This window comes from Aspergillus uvarum, assembly GCF_003184745.1.
Source record: "Aspergillus uvarum CBS 121591 unplaced genomic scaffold BO82scaffold_141, whole genome shotgun sequence".
NCBI lineage: Eukaryota > Fungi > Ascomycota > Eurotiomycetes > Eurotiales > Aspergillaceae > Aspergillus > Aspergillus uvarum.
Genome location: NW_020291438.1, coordinates 1 through 10,350, shown reverse-complemented (window position 1 = coordinate 10,350; position 10,350 = coordinate 1). Strand labels below are relative to the sequence as shown.

The 10,350-nt window shown below is 45.6% G+C and overlaps 9 protein-coding genes across 9 annotated transcripts; 6 read left to right on the top strand and 3 right to left on the bottom strand.

Moving 5' to 3' along the window:
* Positions 1–410: 410 nt before the first annotated feature.
* Positions 411–844, top strand: BO82DRAFT_298911 (uncharacterized protein; the record flags this gene model as incomplete). The annotated part of the gene is made up of 2 exons (XM_025632007.1): positions 411–626; positions 680–844. Coding segments are annotated over 2 exons (381 nt in total), but the record flags the coding sequence as incomplete, so codon positions are not given.
* Positions 845–3,021: 2,177 nt separating this feature from the next.
* BO82DRAFT_408081 (uncharacterized protein) lies at positions 3,022–3,771 on the top strand (the record flags this gene model as incomplete). The annotated part of the gene is made up of 2 exons (XM_025639668.1): positions 3,022–3,054; positions 3,124–3,771. 2 exons carry the CDS (start codon positions 3,022–3,024, stop codon positions 3,769–3,771), a joined length of 681 nt encoding a protein of 226 aa, XP_025485551.1.
* Positions 3,772–3,927: 156 nt separating this feature from the next.
* On the bottom strand, positions 3,928–5,115 carry BO82DRAFT_36586 (uncharacterized protein). Its single transcript, XM_025637018.1, has 2 exons — positions 4,815–5,115; positions 3,928–4,762 (listed from the first exon to the last, which is right to left on the bottom strand). The coding sequence occupies exon 2, from the start codon at positions 4,742–4,744 to the stop codon at positions 4,085–4,087; it is 660 nt and encodes a 219-aa protein (XP_025485550.1). The 5' UTR covers positions 4,745–4,762; positions 4,815–5,115; the 3' UTR covers positions 3,928–4,084.
* Positions 5,116–5,492: 377 nt separating this feature from the next.
* On the top strand, positions 5,493–6,472 carry BO82DRAFT_36522 (uncharacterized protein). The gene has a single exon (XM_025636996.1). It carries the CDS (start codon positions 5,668–5,670, stop codon positions 6,265–6,267), a length of 600 nt encoding a protein of 199 aa, XP_025485549.1. The 5' UTR covers positions 5,493–5,667; the 3' UTR covers positions 6,268–6,472.
* On the bottom strand, positions 6,199–7,228 carry BO82DRAFT_360095 (uncharacterized protein). The gene is made up of 3 exons (XM_025636747.1): positions 6,989–7,228; positions 6,276–6,934; positions 6,199–6,215 (listed from the first exon to the last, which is right to left on the bottom strand). Exons 1-2 carry the CDS (start codon positions 7,064–7,066, stop codon positions 6,647–6,649), a joined length of 366 nt encoding a protein of 121 aa, XP_025485548.1. The 5' UTR covers positions 7,067–7,228; the 3' UTR covers positions 6,199–6,215; positions 6,276–6,646.
* Positions 7,229–7,378: 150 nt separating this feature from the next.
* Positions 7,379–7,692, bottom strand: BO82DRAFT_36513 (uncharacterized protein). The gene has a single exon (XM_025636990.1). It carries the CDS (start codon positions 7,595–7,597, stop codon positions 7,421–7,423), a length of 177 nt encoding a protein of 58 aa, XP_025485547.1. The 5' UTR covers positions 7,598–7,692; the 3' UTR covers positions 7,379–7,420.
* A 330-nt stretch (positions 7,693–8,022) lies between these two features.
* BO82DRAFT_370280 (uncharacterized protein) lies at positions 8,023–8,453 on the top strand (the record flags this gene model as incomplete). Its single annotated transcript, XM_025637205.1, has 2 exons — positions 8,023–8,109; positions 8,160–8,453. 2 exons carry the CDS (start codon positions 8,023–8,025, stop codon positions 8,451–8,453), a joined length of 381 nt encoding a protein of 126 aa, XP_025485546.1.
* A 290-nt stretch (positions 8,454–8,743) lies between these two features.
* BO82DRAFT_411182 (uncharacterized protein) lies at positions 8,744–9,358 on the top strand (the record flags this gene model as incomplete). The annotated part of the gene is made up of 2 exons (XM_025639784.1): positions 8,744–9,047; positions 9,119–9,358. 2 exons carry the CDS (start codon positions 8,744–8,746, stop codon positions 9,181–9,183), a joined length of 369 nt encoding a protein of 122 aa, XP_025485545.1. The 3' UTR covers positions 9,184–9,358.
* A 399-nt stretch (positions 9,359–9,757) lies between these two features.
* On the top strand, positions 9,758–10,350 carry BO82DRAFT_36507 (uncharacterized protein). Its single transcript, XM_025636985.1, has 2 exons — positions 9,758–10,178; positions 10,236–10,350. Exons 1-2 carry the CDS (start codon positions 9,847–9,849, stop codon positions 10,270–10,272), a joined length of 369 nt encoding a protein of 122 aa, XP_025485544.1. The 5' UTR covers positions 9,758–9,846; the 3' UTR covers positions 10,273–10,350.

Genomic DNA, 10,350 nt, shown 5'->3' with positions numbered 1-10,350 from the left:
CGGCTACGCGTGATGCATCTCTGGGATCATATTCCTAGGTGTCTTGGTTGTTTGACTCTATGGTAGTAGACACTAAGCATGACCAATTCTAGGTATAGGTGAGCTGCAGGCAGAACAGCAGGCGATTTTAAGGCGCGGGCAACGAGAGCCACCAGACAAAGGTAACACTGGGCACGGGCGAGCCGCAGGCAGTGAGTTTCGGTGGACCTGGGTGTCTGCGAGCAGAGTGAGCCACCAAGCAAAAGAAGCACCAGGCATGGTGACTCGCTACCGCTCCAGTGATAAGTCGAGCGATTCTTCTTCCTGGATTGCAATTGGACTAACTTACAAGTCCCAATATTGTGTAGTTACATTATCGACAAGATTCTTTTTTATCCGGAGACAGGAGCTTTAGTTGAACTACTTCAAAGGATAACGAGAAGCTACCCAAGGTTCCCAGTTCACCAGAGAAGGTAGTGCGACAGAAACGAGACCGGCGGAAGAAAAGCCTTATACATAAGGCCTATGAGTATAGCAAGCTGTGCGACGCTGATATTTGCCTCGGCATTCGGATTCGAGAATCGGGTCAAGTGACCACATTCCAGTCTGATTCCACAGGATTTTGGTCGGGATTCTCGTCTCATTTGGTAGGCGGTACCTTGCGTGGTCGCCTTTCCGTCAGCTTACTAATACAGACTAGGAAACATATTATCCACGGCCGGTACAGAAAACAGACAAGGATTTTGACAAAACCCCTGCTGGTGAAAGTGCAGATGAGGAAGACACAATCAAAACTCAAGAAGACAAGGCGATGACGAAAGCAGATAAAAAATCTTCCATTTTCGACAAGCACAGTGCTAGATGACAGCCGACGCCCCTCTTGAGTCTTGATTTAAGCATAGCTGAACTATCTGCCAGTTGCGCTCGATAGATGTGATCGTGATCTTCTCTCCTCGGTTAACACAAATAGCAAGCTCAAGGAGAGTTGGTAATATTGCCTTAGACTCTTCGGAGTCGCCGATGCGTTGTCTGACCTGGTGTATGCCTTTTTGCTGCTCTCTCTTGTACCTTGCACGCTACAGATGATACTCTGAGTGAGGCTTCTCTCTTAGAAAACGTTGAGATCACTGTCCTTCGTACGACTTTTGCTTTTAGAGCGTTTGCACTTGACGACTTTGCTTGGTTCCGTCCGTTACTGAACTTCAGCAGAAGAAATAGCTGAGAAACCTTTTCCTCCTATACCCCGATCAATCACTGAAAGCGGGTGTTGGCTGTACGATTTCACACAAAAGAATACCGAAACTGTGCAATTACTGACGCGGTATCGGCTTGGTGATGCGTGTGGGCGGACTCTGGGCGAAACCTCCTTGTTCGGTGGTAAACCCAGTCGAGGTGTTTGAAGCTGGAATGCCACCTGGACCTGCCCAATAGTGGACAAGCGGCTTTTGTAATGTATGATAACGAGATTACTCCGATTTCCCGAGTGTAGGTTGCACGTGGCACAAGGCCAGCCCTCAGAAACAAAATTTGGGGTGTATTCTGATCGAAATACCACAGTATGCTTAGAAAGGATTAGCCATGTTGTGTGATGTCTATGTTTAGAGTAGAAATAAGCATTGCTACTCTCGTCTCGTTAAGTTGTGTACTCACAACTCTCGGTAACGTGATTGTCAACCGAGCGACCCACCCCCTGAATCCTCCCACCTCCGAGAAACGAAAGCAATTTAATAATAAATTTCACCACCAAGAAAGCCGAAATCATTAGAAGAAAAGCGGTTATATCAAGAGGGCCAAATTCTCCTCGCCATTGAGGCTATAAAAACTGTTCAATCTTGCTCAACTCGTATAGCTGCGGTGACTGCGGTGTTCTGGGCCATATACGTACGACATGTCCTAATCGAGGAACTGGGTGAAAAGATGTTAGAAATGTGTGATTGGGGCTTCAACAACACTATAATTTTATATCCGAATCAGAAATACATGTTGGTGAGGCATATGGTGAGGCATTTGGCGTTTTGGGTGGCCGCTCGCTTGCGTGGCTCGCTCGGGCTGACAATTACGTTACTTAAGTCAAGCTCAAATAAGAAATGTCATCGCATAATTTGAAGCTAAAGGTTAACGAAATCAGACACTGAACCGCCACGACAGCGAGCCGTCACCCGCCGCATCCAGCAAATTTCGCAGCTTCGCCGACCTGTACAACAAAGATTGAGAAAGGTTATCACTTATTCTCCCGTCTGACTGCTGGGATCCGTCGACGCCAAAACATATTTAGCTCTTTTCATGTTTGACAAAGATTTTATCGTATCGGCAGGTTGATCATTTGCTAGTGGGGTCAACATATCTCAGCATCTGGTAAGGTACTTTTACACGCCACTCAAGACCAAAGATCAACGATCCGCTTTAAGAAGCAGACCATATACTTTACTGGATCACTGCAGTGCATGCAGAAGCTGAAAGATGTGAAAATCAAGAAATAAGAAGCGTTGGAATTCCTCGTATTATTGGACGGGTCGAGATCTTAGCTCTTCGTGGAGCTGTTCCGATCAGGCTTTAAAATTTAACTAGCCTTGTCATTAGGTGATCACAGAGAATGTGTCCATCTTTACCTGAGTGATACATTAGAATTAGATCAAGGGAAAATGCCACTTACGGCCGCGATGCAGTTGAATGTCTTGGCACTTTTAATTTTCCTTGGAGGATTCAGCCATATTAGTCTCGGAATGGCATTATATTGACCCGAGATAAAGACAGGCGATACTGATAGTGGAACGCGGGTTGACCTGCTACTCTTAAATACCCTATGTACGCAAGGAGCATTTCGAAGCTTTCTATTTTCCTTACCTCCTTGTTAAGATACTATATCTATGCTCTGCGAGAATCTCCATAACCACTCGAAGCAAATCACTAAGAATTCTTTCCATCACATTTCCCATCACGACTATGTTTAGGCGCTTGAGGGAGACTGAGCCTGATAGGCTCTCCTTAAGACTTAGCGAAACCCTTCAACCTTTCATTGTAGTACCTTGGGGAGCCCTCGCAATGTGGTATCTAGGTGTCCCTATCGCCGTCGGGGTAATATTTTCCTCTCATAGCACACCATTAATTCAACCATACCGATACTAATGACTCCATTCTCTATAGGCTCCTATGATTGTGGTGCAAGACAACGACTATACCGCTGCTATTAAACGGCTCGAGAGCGCAGGATTCAAACAAAGTGTTCCGAATCGCGTACCTCCTTCTGAAATCATGGAGAATTATCCGAACCCACAGCAAGTGCTGGAGGAGATAAATGCTGGCTATGAACGCTTGGATCGGTCTTGTGCAGTGTTTGATTATCCAAATGGCGAACCAACAGAAAAAGGCCTGCAAGTGTATTTGTTTCCCAACATGTTTGCGCACACTTTCCAGGACGAATTCCCCCGCCCCTTGACTGAAGCAAAAATTGGAGCGCCGAGAAAGCGATTTGAGACTTACGGCAACCTGTGCTACCCTCTGGAACAAACGCTCCTGGAAAGCTTTGTTAAGGCTGCAATCGATGAAGAGACAGAAAAAGGCTTCTCTGCGTGGGGCGAGTCACTGAGGTCCTGGGTATCTCTGATGACAGGGTACCTAGAGGTTGACAATGATGCTCTTGATCATTGCCCAGATCAAACTGCAGTGGAATGGTACAGTCACAACTTTGGTCGGATTCATGAGGCCAATTTCGGTCCCATTGATCGACGCGTTACGAAACGTCTAGGCTCGGGAAAAGAGATGCCAGTAGATATGAGAGGAAATCCTGTTTAGATCTAGTTCGGGATTGTTTTCATTATTCGGCTACAATTCATATTTCATTCTTGTCGGAAAATTGCGCACAGAAGCATATGATAGACTACCGAAAATCTCGCGGATTGTGTTCAACTTCAGGGTCAGATCAAATCGCAACTATCTCCGGTTATCGGTGGGGAATGAAATGTCGTTAGCCCCTCCATTCAGAAGCCACCACCTAAGCCTGGCACATCGACAATGGGCAGAGGCAGCGTTTTCCGGAATCTCCTAAAGCGCGCAGTTTCATCATTCAGTTATCAAGCGACCCGAGAGGATAATATTCTAAGACTTACTAGTTTTGAAAAATGGTTCTGCATTTGATTTTTGCTTTCAGAGTTTGAACCAAAGCTGGCCTCTTTTGCAGCAAATTTCCTAGAGCCATCTGACACTCTTGGTTTTCGTTGAAGTCGAGTTCTGGAATGCCAGGTGTAGTCAGAGGTATCATAGTGATGATATCACGAATGTCGTTTGCTTCTTTAGCACTACCTTGTCGCTGGTATTGGGATAAAATCTTTTCCCGCAGGATCCATTCTGGGCTAAAGAGCTTGACCACTTGATCATTGATTCTTAGCATCTTCCGTGTAGCGGTGCTGAGGTTGTATTGGGGACGTTGTGGCCAACTACTATAGTCAAACACTTCCAGCTCCACCAACTGAGTGGCTGCTCCTGGTCGGTGAAGCCTGTATGCAGGAATGACATGTCCGAATTGATTGACACCTTCAAATTCAGCCGAAAACGAGGTAAGAAGTGTACTCGTAAGACGGTCGGCGGTGATTTTCCGGTGGTCAACATGAATAACGAGATCAACGTCTTGTGTCCTCCGGCTCGGGTCTGGGCTTAACAAACAGGTTGCAGCGCCTCCCATTATCGCATAGTCAATGTTCAATGAATCAAGTCTTTGCGCTAGCACCGAAACGACATTTCTCAAATCTTCGTGACCGAGAGGCGCCATCTTTCTGGTATCTTCCCACTATAACTGTAAGCATTCAAATCGAAGCACGACAAGAATAAGCAATGCTGACCAGAATGACTTAAGATTTTGATTAAAGCGGAGTTGAATGAAATGCAATGTCTACTTCCGATCTTAAGCAGAAGAGGAGAACTAGCCATATTCTAGAGAGATGATTCTCTATTTATGCTACTTATGAAGTCACGGCACAATCGAAGATCTCGGTCAGCAAGAAAAAGCTGGCTCTTTGTGGCGGCGCTTAGAGCAAGCTTTCTATTTCCCACTGCATTGACCTGAGATACGAGCGGCTATCTGATCAGCTCTGAGTGGGAAGATGGACAGGGCTTGCGTTGCGTTCTACGCAATTTGTGTGATTGTAAAGCAGCGGCGCAGTCGAGACCATGGATGCAAAGGTTAATATCATGCATGACCTATCCGAGGGCTCGCGTTAGCGCTGCAACCCATTGACAACATGGGCTGAGATTGATTCTTCTAATTCCCTGGAGATCGTCATCTAATATGCCAGAGAATTTGATGTTAGCATCGGGATTTAATCTAGTTTCTTGTAGTCTGTCTCATCCTGTCCCGTTCTGTTCCTACATCCTGCCCTTGATTGGCAGCAGAGGGCGTATAGCTTGAGTCTATAGCGAGGCGCTGAGTTTCGTAATCTCTGTACGGTTTGCATTCCAGTATCAGAACCTTCGCCATCAGGACGAAATAAGAGCATGGCCAGTCTGGAACGGAAGCAAACCCCGGCTCATTCCACATGCTTACTGGCAAGCCTATCCGGCAAATTAGAGGTTCCCTTCGTACGTAACGGAACACTACGGAAAAGCACATCTATCTCTACTTGGTCGTTTTATTGGATAGAACAAGTCATATAAGCTTGCCCTGATCCACAACCCGTGCGGGGAATTGACTACTTAATGGGAGCCACCTCTTGCTTGTTCCGTTCTGTTCTGTTCCGCCCCGTGCTACGCCGTTCTTTCCTGTCAACGCCATCACCGACATTAGCCAGCATGGACTCCGCTCAGAAAACCACAGACTTCCTAAGAAGACTCGAGCAAGTCCTTCTTACCTTCGGCTCAAGGGATCCAGCACCTCTAAATTATCTTCAATCTCAACGACTTCAAAAATGGAAAGCTTTGCTGAGTGGTCCGACTCTTGCAAAGTCAAGAACTCAAAAGCACATACAGAGACATGCGAGGCAGTTTGCTTCCAAGATTTTCAAGATCGCTGGTCGCGAGACACTTTACCTTTGCATGACTGAATATTCTGTTTCAGGTCTTCCGAAGATCAAGTATAGCGGTTTCTATTCAGCAATAGAAGAATGGGGCCAAAGCGTGCGATTTCCAGAGCTCTTGACAAAGAAAACTTCCGAGTTCTGGGAAACAATTGATATACTACGGGGTGAGGTATGGGCACCTGAAGGACAGTCTTATTCAGAAAATAGTTCCCCTGGAAGGCGTCTCTCCTACGAAGGTAATTTCCCCCCAGTGAGAAGCAATTCTGGAAACTTATGGTGATGACTAACATATTAAGGCCAACATCATGATCCTGAGGGTGACATGGAGTCTATCGAGAGCGTCATTCAAACGATGCCCAATCCCGGAATCCGTGATGCAACTCAACCACGAGGGACTGCAGAAAATAACAGCATGCAACGCTTGAGTATGTACAACAGAAACGAATCCCTCTTCGAAACAGGAAAACCACTCGAGGTGGCATTTGCGGTACCACCGGAGCTCTTGGATATCTTCTATCAGCTCCACAAGAACTCAAATAATCCTCAGCACTCAGCGATCATCACAGTTCCCACTCAAGATCGTGTCGCGTCACTTGTCTTGTCTATTCCTAGAACCGAGGCAGCTTTGAAGGGCGATGAGTATAATCTGCCAGTGATTTTCAACTCTCATGGTTCCTCAGTGTGAGCATCTTCACCTGCACCAACATCGCCTCGAAAGCACAGTCCTTCGGAACTTTGCCAATAAATATGCCATCCGTTTCAAACACATCCCATAACTTCGTTGTTGTCCCGGCTCTGTATACTCTGATACATCCCAATAGTTTGTTTGACTCATGAGGACGAAATACGACGAGGCGGTCGACAGGTATGCCTTGAACCACTTTAATAGTATAAGGTGTCCAGTGACTATCAATTTCAACTCCGGGTTCCTGGAACTGAGCATCTAACTATAAGTTATGTAAGTGTCATATAATTCTAGATGCAACCATCAGGTAGCAGACCTCTTTGGCTTTTTCCAGAATCTCATCATTTCGCTCCACATCCACGGATATTTTCGAATAAAACTGGTCCACGGCCATTGCGGCTTCTCTGCACACGATGCGCTGATCGAAAGGAACTTGTTCAAGTATCAACAAGTTGTGTACTTTTTAAGACATTGGCTGGTAGTCCTGGCTGGTAGCTTTTAGCCTCCAGAAATTTTCCCGTAAGGCAGGAAATATGTGCCCGAAGTTTGACGATGTCTCGGAAGATGTTGGCAAGTGAGATATGCGTCATGTGGGGACTATGCCCCTCCTATTACCTCACGTGATGCGTCTACAGGGATTCTAACCAACTAAGAAAAGCGGTTTGAACGACCGGCATTTTCCGCGACGAAATGCTAGCGCCACCATTCACAATTAGTGTGAATCATAGTGCCTTAAATACATAAAATACTAGCTGAAAAAAAACAATTCGATGAACTGGAGCAGCATGGAAAAAAAACAGTATGGATGCCAGCGCGACGGGACACAGCAGATTGCAACGGAACGCAACGGAACAGATCTAAACGCAACGAAACAAAACAGAACAAATCGAAACGGGGCGGAATAAGTCAACATAGCAGGATGCATTACAGCTTTACTCGATCCTTGTAGTATTAAGCAAAGTGGTGGTAGTGAGACTAAATACCGTACACTAATTGAAATGGAATACGACTATTGTGAATGACATACACATTCATCAGAGCCTTCGTGAATCACGTCGACGCAGAACGTATGCGTAGAGTCAATTTGGTTGTTCGTTTAGAAACGAGATCAGGTTGATTGGAGATAATGCTCGTTGATAGCCTTTGTATCTCTTCTACCACTCCAAAAATCACCCCAAGCATTAGCTTATACATAGAGGCGGATCATGGTAGACATACGAGTTATAAGTAAAGAGCTCGAGCCACAGAATTCAGTCACATATGCAGAACTGCCTCGAATCCGTCGCCTGCCTAGGTCTCCCTAAATCTTTGAATTCTCCTTGAATTTTTGGTACTCTACTCAGAGGAGTAATGGACTGCTTTACCAATACTATCCCGTCCTGGAAAGGCCTCAAGAAATGGCTGGCCTTTACCAAAGCTAAATCGCAAGATCAAGAGGTTCGCTATGTCCTTGAATTTCTTGGAGGTCTCTCCACTGACATGTTTAGATCATCATTTTTGCTGATGTGGAAAGAGGGCCTGACGATCTCGTGGTAACATACCTTCGGTACCGTTTTTATGACCGCCTTCCTTGGGGCGAGTTCAAGAGACTTGGAGGCTCGGCAACACTTGCAGTGGTTAAAGCTGGCTGGAATTGGATCATTCTGGATCAGATGGCTGAATCGATACGCGAAGGACGATTCAAGGAGTCCGATCTGGATACAGCTCGGAATGAGGCAAAGGAAAACCGTAAGAGCAAATTCAGCCGGAGTGCTTCTGATCCAATCAGTTATTTTGGTTGAACGAATAAAGTGGTGTGAAGGTCAATGCCTGTGACTGCAGTCATTTCTACATTAGTGTAAATAGAATGTATATGACTCGTCGACGCACAGTAATAGTTTGGTTTTGGTTGCCTCAGAAAAATGGTCCTTTTAGAGTAGCAGTGTTTCGGTAAAGTCGATGGAGGGTCTTTTAATCAGTCTGAGTTGTACATTACTGTTGACATGGTCTTTGACATGGTCTCTTATCTTATTTAATTTCTCCAATTCCCCGGAGCGCAGTACGGCATCAGGTTCGTCTATCAAAGTACAATATGGCGAGCTTAGAAAAACAGCTAAGTGCCTTCAAAGTGATTATTCAGAAGTCAGCTATAAGTGTCGTTTGCCCTCAATGCCTGCAAGGGTTCCCCCGTTCCGATGTCCTCTACCGCCACTTTAAGACCGAGAAAGACAATATCCATAGGGGTCTCAGCATGCGAAAGTCCGATTTCAAACAATTCCTCGCCTGCTATCAGGAGGCTCTGGGAGCTTCAATCTCTGCCGAAAAGCTACGGTATGGTTACAAGTGCTTCGAGGTTATGTTTGTGGTTGAACATTATGCCAATGATGCCGAAAAAGGTCAGTCGGAGTACGAGAGGCCATAATAAAACATTGTCAGCATTCTGGTGCTAATTAGCCTGCTGTCTTAGTTCAAATGAACAGTTCCTCTCGGTCATCAGAGTCATATGAAACCGGTTTGCCCTCTGAAGCATGAGAGTTAGCCTTTATCGAAGTCGAACCGGGGCTTTCGAAAGCCAGCCACAACAATTAGTCTTCATATCAAGACGGCTTTCAGCAATTGATGAACCACATATTCCGACGTGAATGGGGAAGATTCTACTAGCAAATAATTTCGGATTGCTTTAGTGAAGGCTCGAGAAGTACCTCTCAATTTTACGTATGGAGACTACGTTGGATTTCGTAGTGGAACTCAGCCATCTTGACCCTCAAATTTCTTGCGTGGTAAAATGTATTTCGCTGGTTGCTTCCCACAAAACTTATATATTCACTGACAGGCTTGGTTGTTGCTTTCATTATCCGCCATATCTCTGAGCTCAGTAATTGCCGGGAGTCCTTGTAGTATATGTTCCTCATTTTAAGTGCCATTCCAAGTCAGATAAGCGAGAAGAGAACGAGAAGAGGATCTTCTTCCGTTGATTGGTTGAAAGGATAATGTATCAGTATGTTAAAGGAGAGATACTGAGAGTTTCCTTTCCCGCACTAGTGGAAAGTAGATCCTCGGCAGGTACCTGTTGCCGATACAGTACCACTTAACAACATACCAAACACCGTCAAACTTGACGAGGAGTGTAAGACCCATCCAAGATCCTCTACCCCGCATTGCTAATCCTCTTCCTTTGACTTCATTCCCTCCAATATGTCTAGCCTCCAGAGGCAATTCAATACACAGAAAGCGGTTCTTCGGCAATCAACGATTAAGTATTTATGTCCAGAATGTCTGCGAGGTTTCCCACGACCAGACACTTTATACCGACATTTCCAAGATGTTAATGATGAGGCCCACAAAGGGCTAAGATCGAGAAAGGATGACTACAACCAATTCTACTCGTGCTATCAAAAGTGCCTCGGAGCTTCGATCCCATCGAAATGTCTGCCCAAGCCGCCACATTGCTTTGAGTTGCAGTATGTCATCGAACACTATGGCAAGGATTTAGATAACGGTGCCAGTACAACATCCAATCATGGTATGTGGGTGGAAACCAGGCCCGGCGACGACATACAGGTAGTAACACTATTAGTCTGAAGTTTCACCGAATTTTCGCACACGTCCTGTCTTTCTTGATGAGTCAGTACAACCTGTTCCAATTTATTACGATCGCCAAGCGCGTGGCTACAGTCACCGTCCACTGCATGATGCTAG

Excerpts from the sequence above, each read along its gene's own strand:
- BO82DRAFT_360095 (XM_025636747.1), bottom strand. The coding sequence starts at position 7,066 with ATGGCCGTGGACCAGTTTTATTCGAAAATATCCGTGGATGTGGAGCGA. Across the intron at positions 6,935-6,988 it reads TTCTGGAAAAAGCCAAAGAG|TTAGATGCTCAGTTCCAGGA; the intron begins GTCTGCTACCTG and ends CATAACTTATAG.
- BO82DRAFT_36507 (XM_025636985.1), top strand. The coding sequence starts at position 9,847 with ATGTCTAGCCTCCAGAGGCAATTCAATACACAGAAAGCGGTTCTTCGG. Across the intron at positions 10,179-10,235 it reads ACAACATCCAATCATGGTAT|TTTCACCGAATTTTCGCACA; the intron begins GTGGGTGGAAAC and ends ATTAGTCTGAAG.
- BO82DRAFT_36513 (XM_025636990.1), bottom strand. The coding sequence starts at position 7,597 with ATGCATCCTGCTATGTTGACTTATTCCGCCCCGTTTCGATTTGTTCTG.
- BO82DRAFT_36586 (XM_025637018.1), bottom strand. The coding sequence starts at position 4,744 with ATGGCGCCTCTCGGTCACGAAGATTTGAGAAATGTCGTTTCGGTGCTA.
- BO82DRAFT_36522 (XM_025636996.1), top strand. The coding sequence starts at position 5,668 with ATGGGAGCCACCTCTTGCTTGTTCCGTTCTGTTCTGTTCCGCCCCGTG.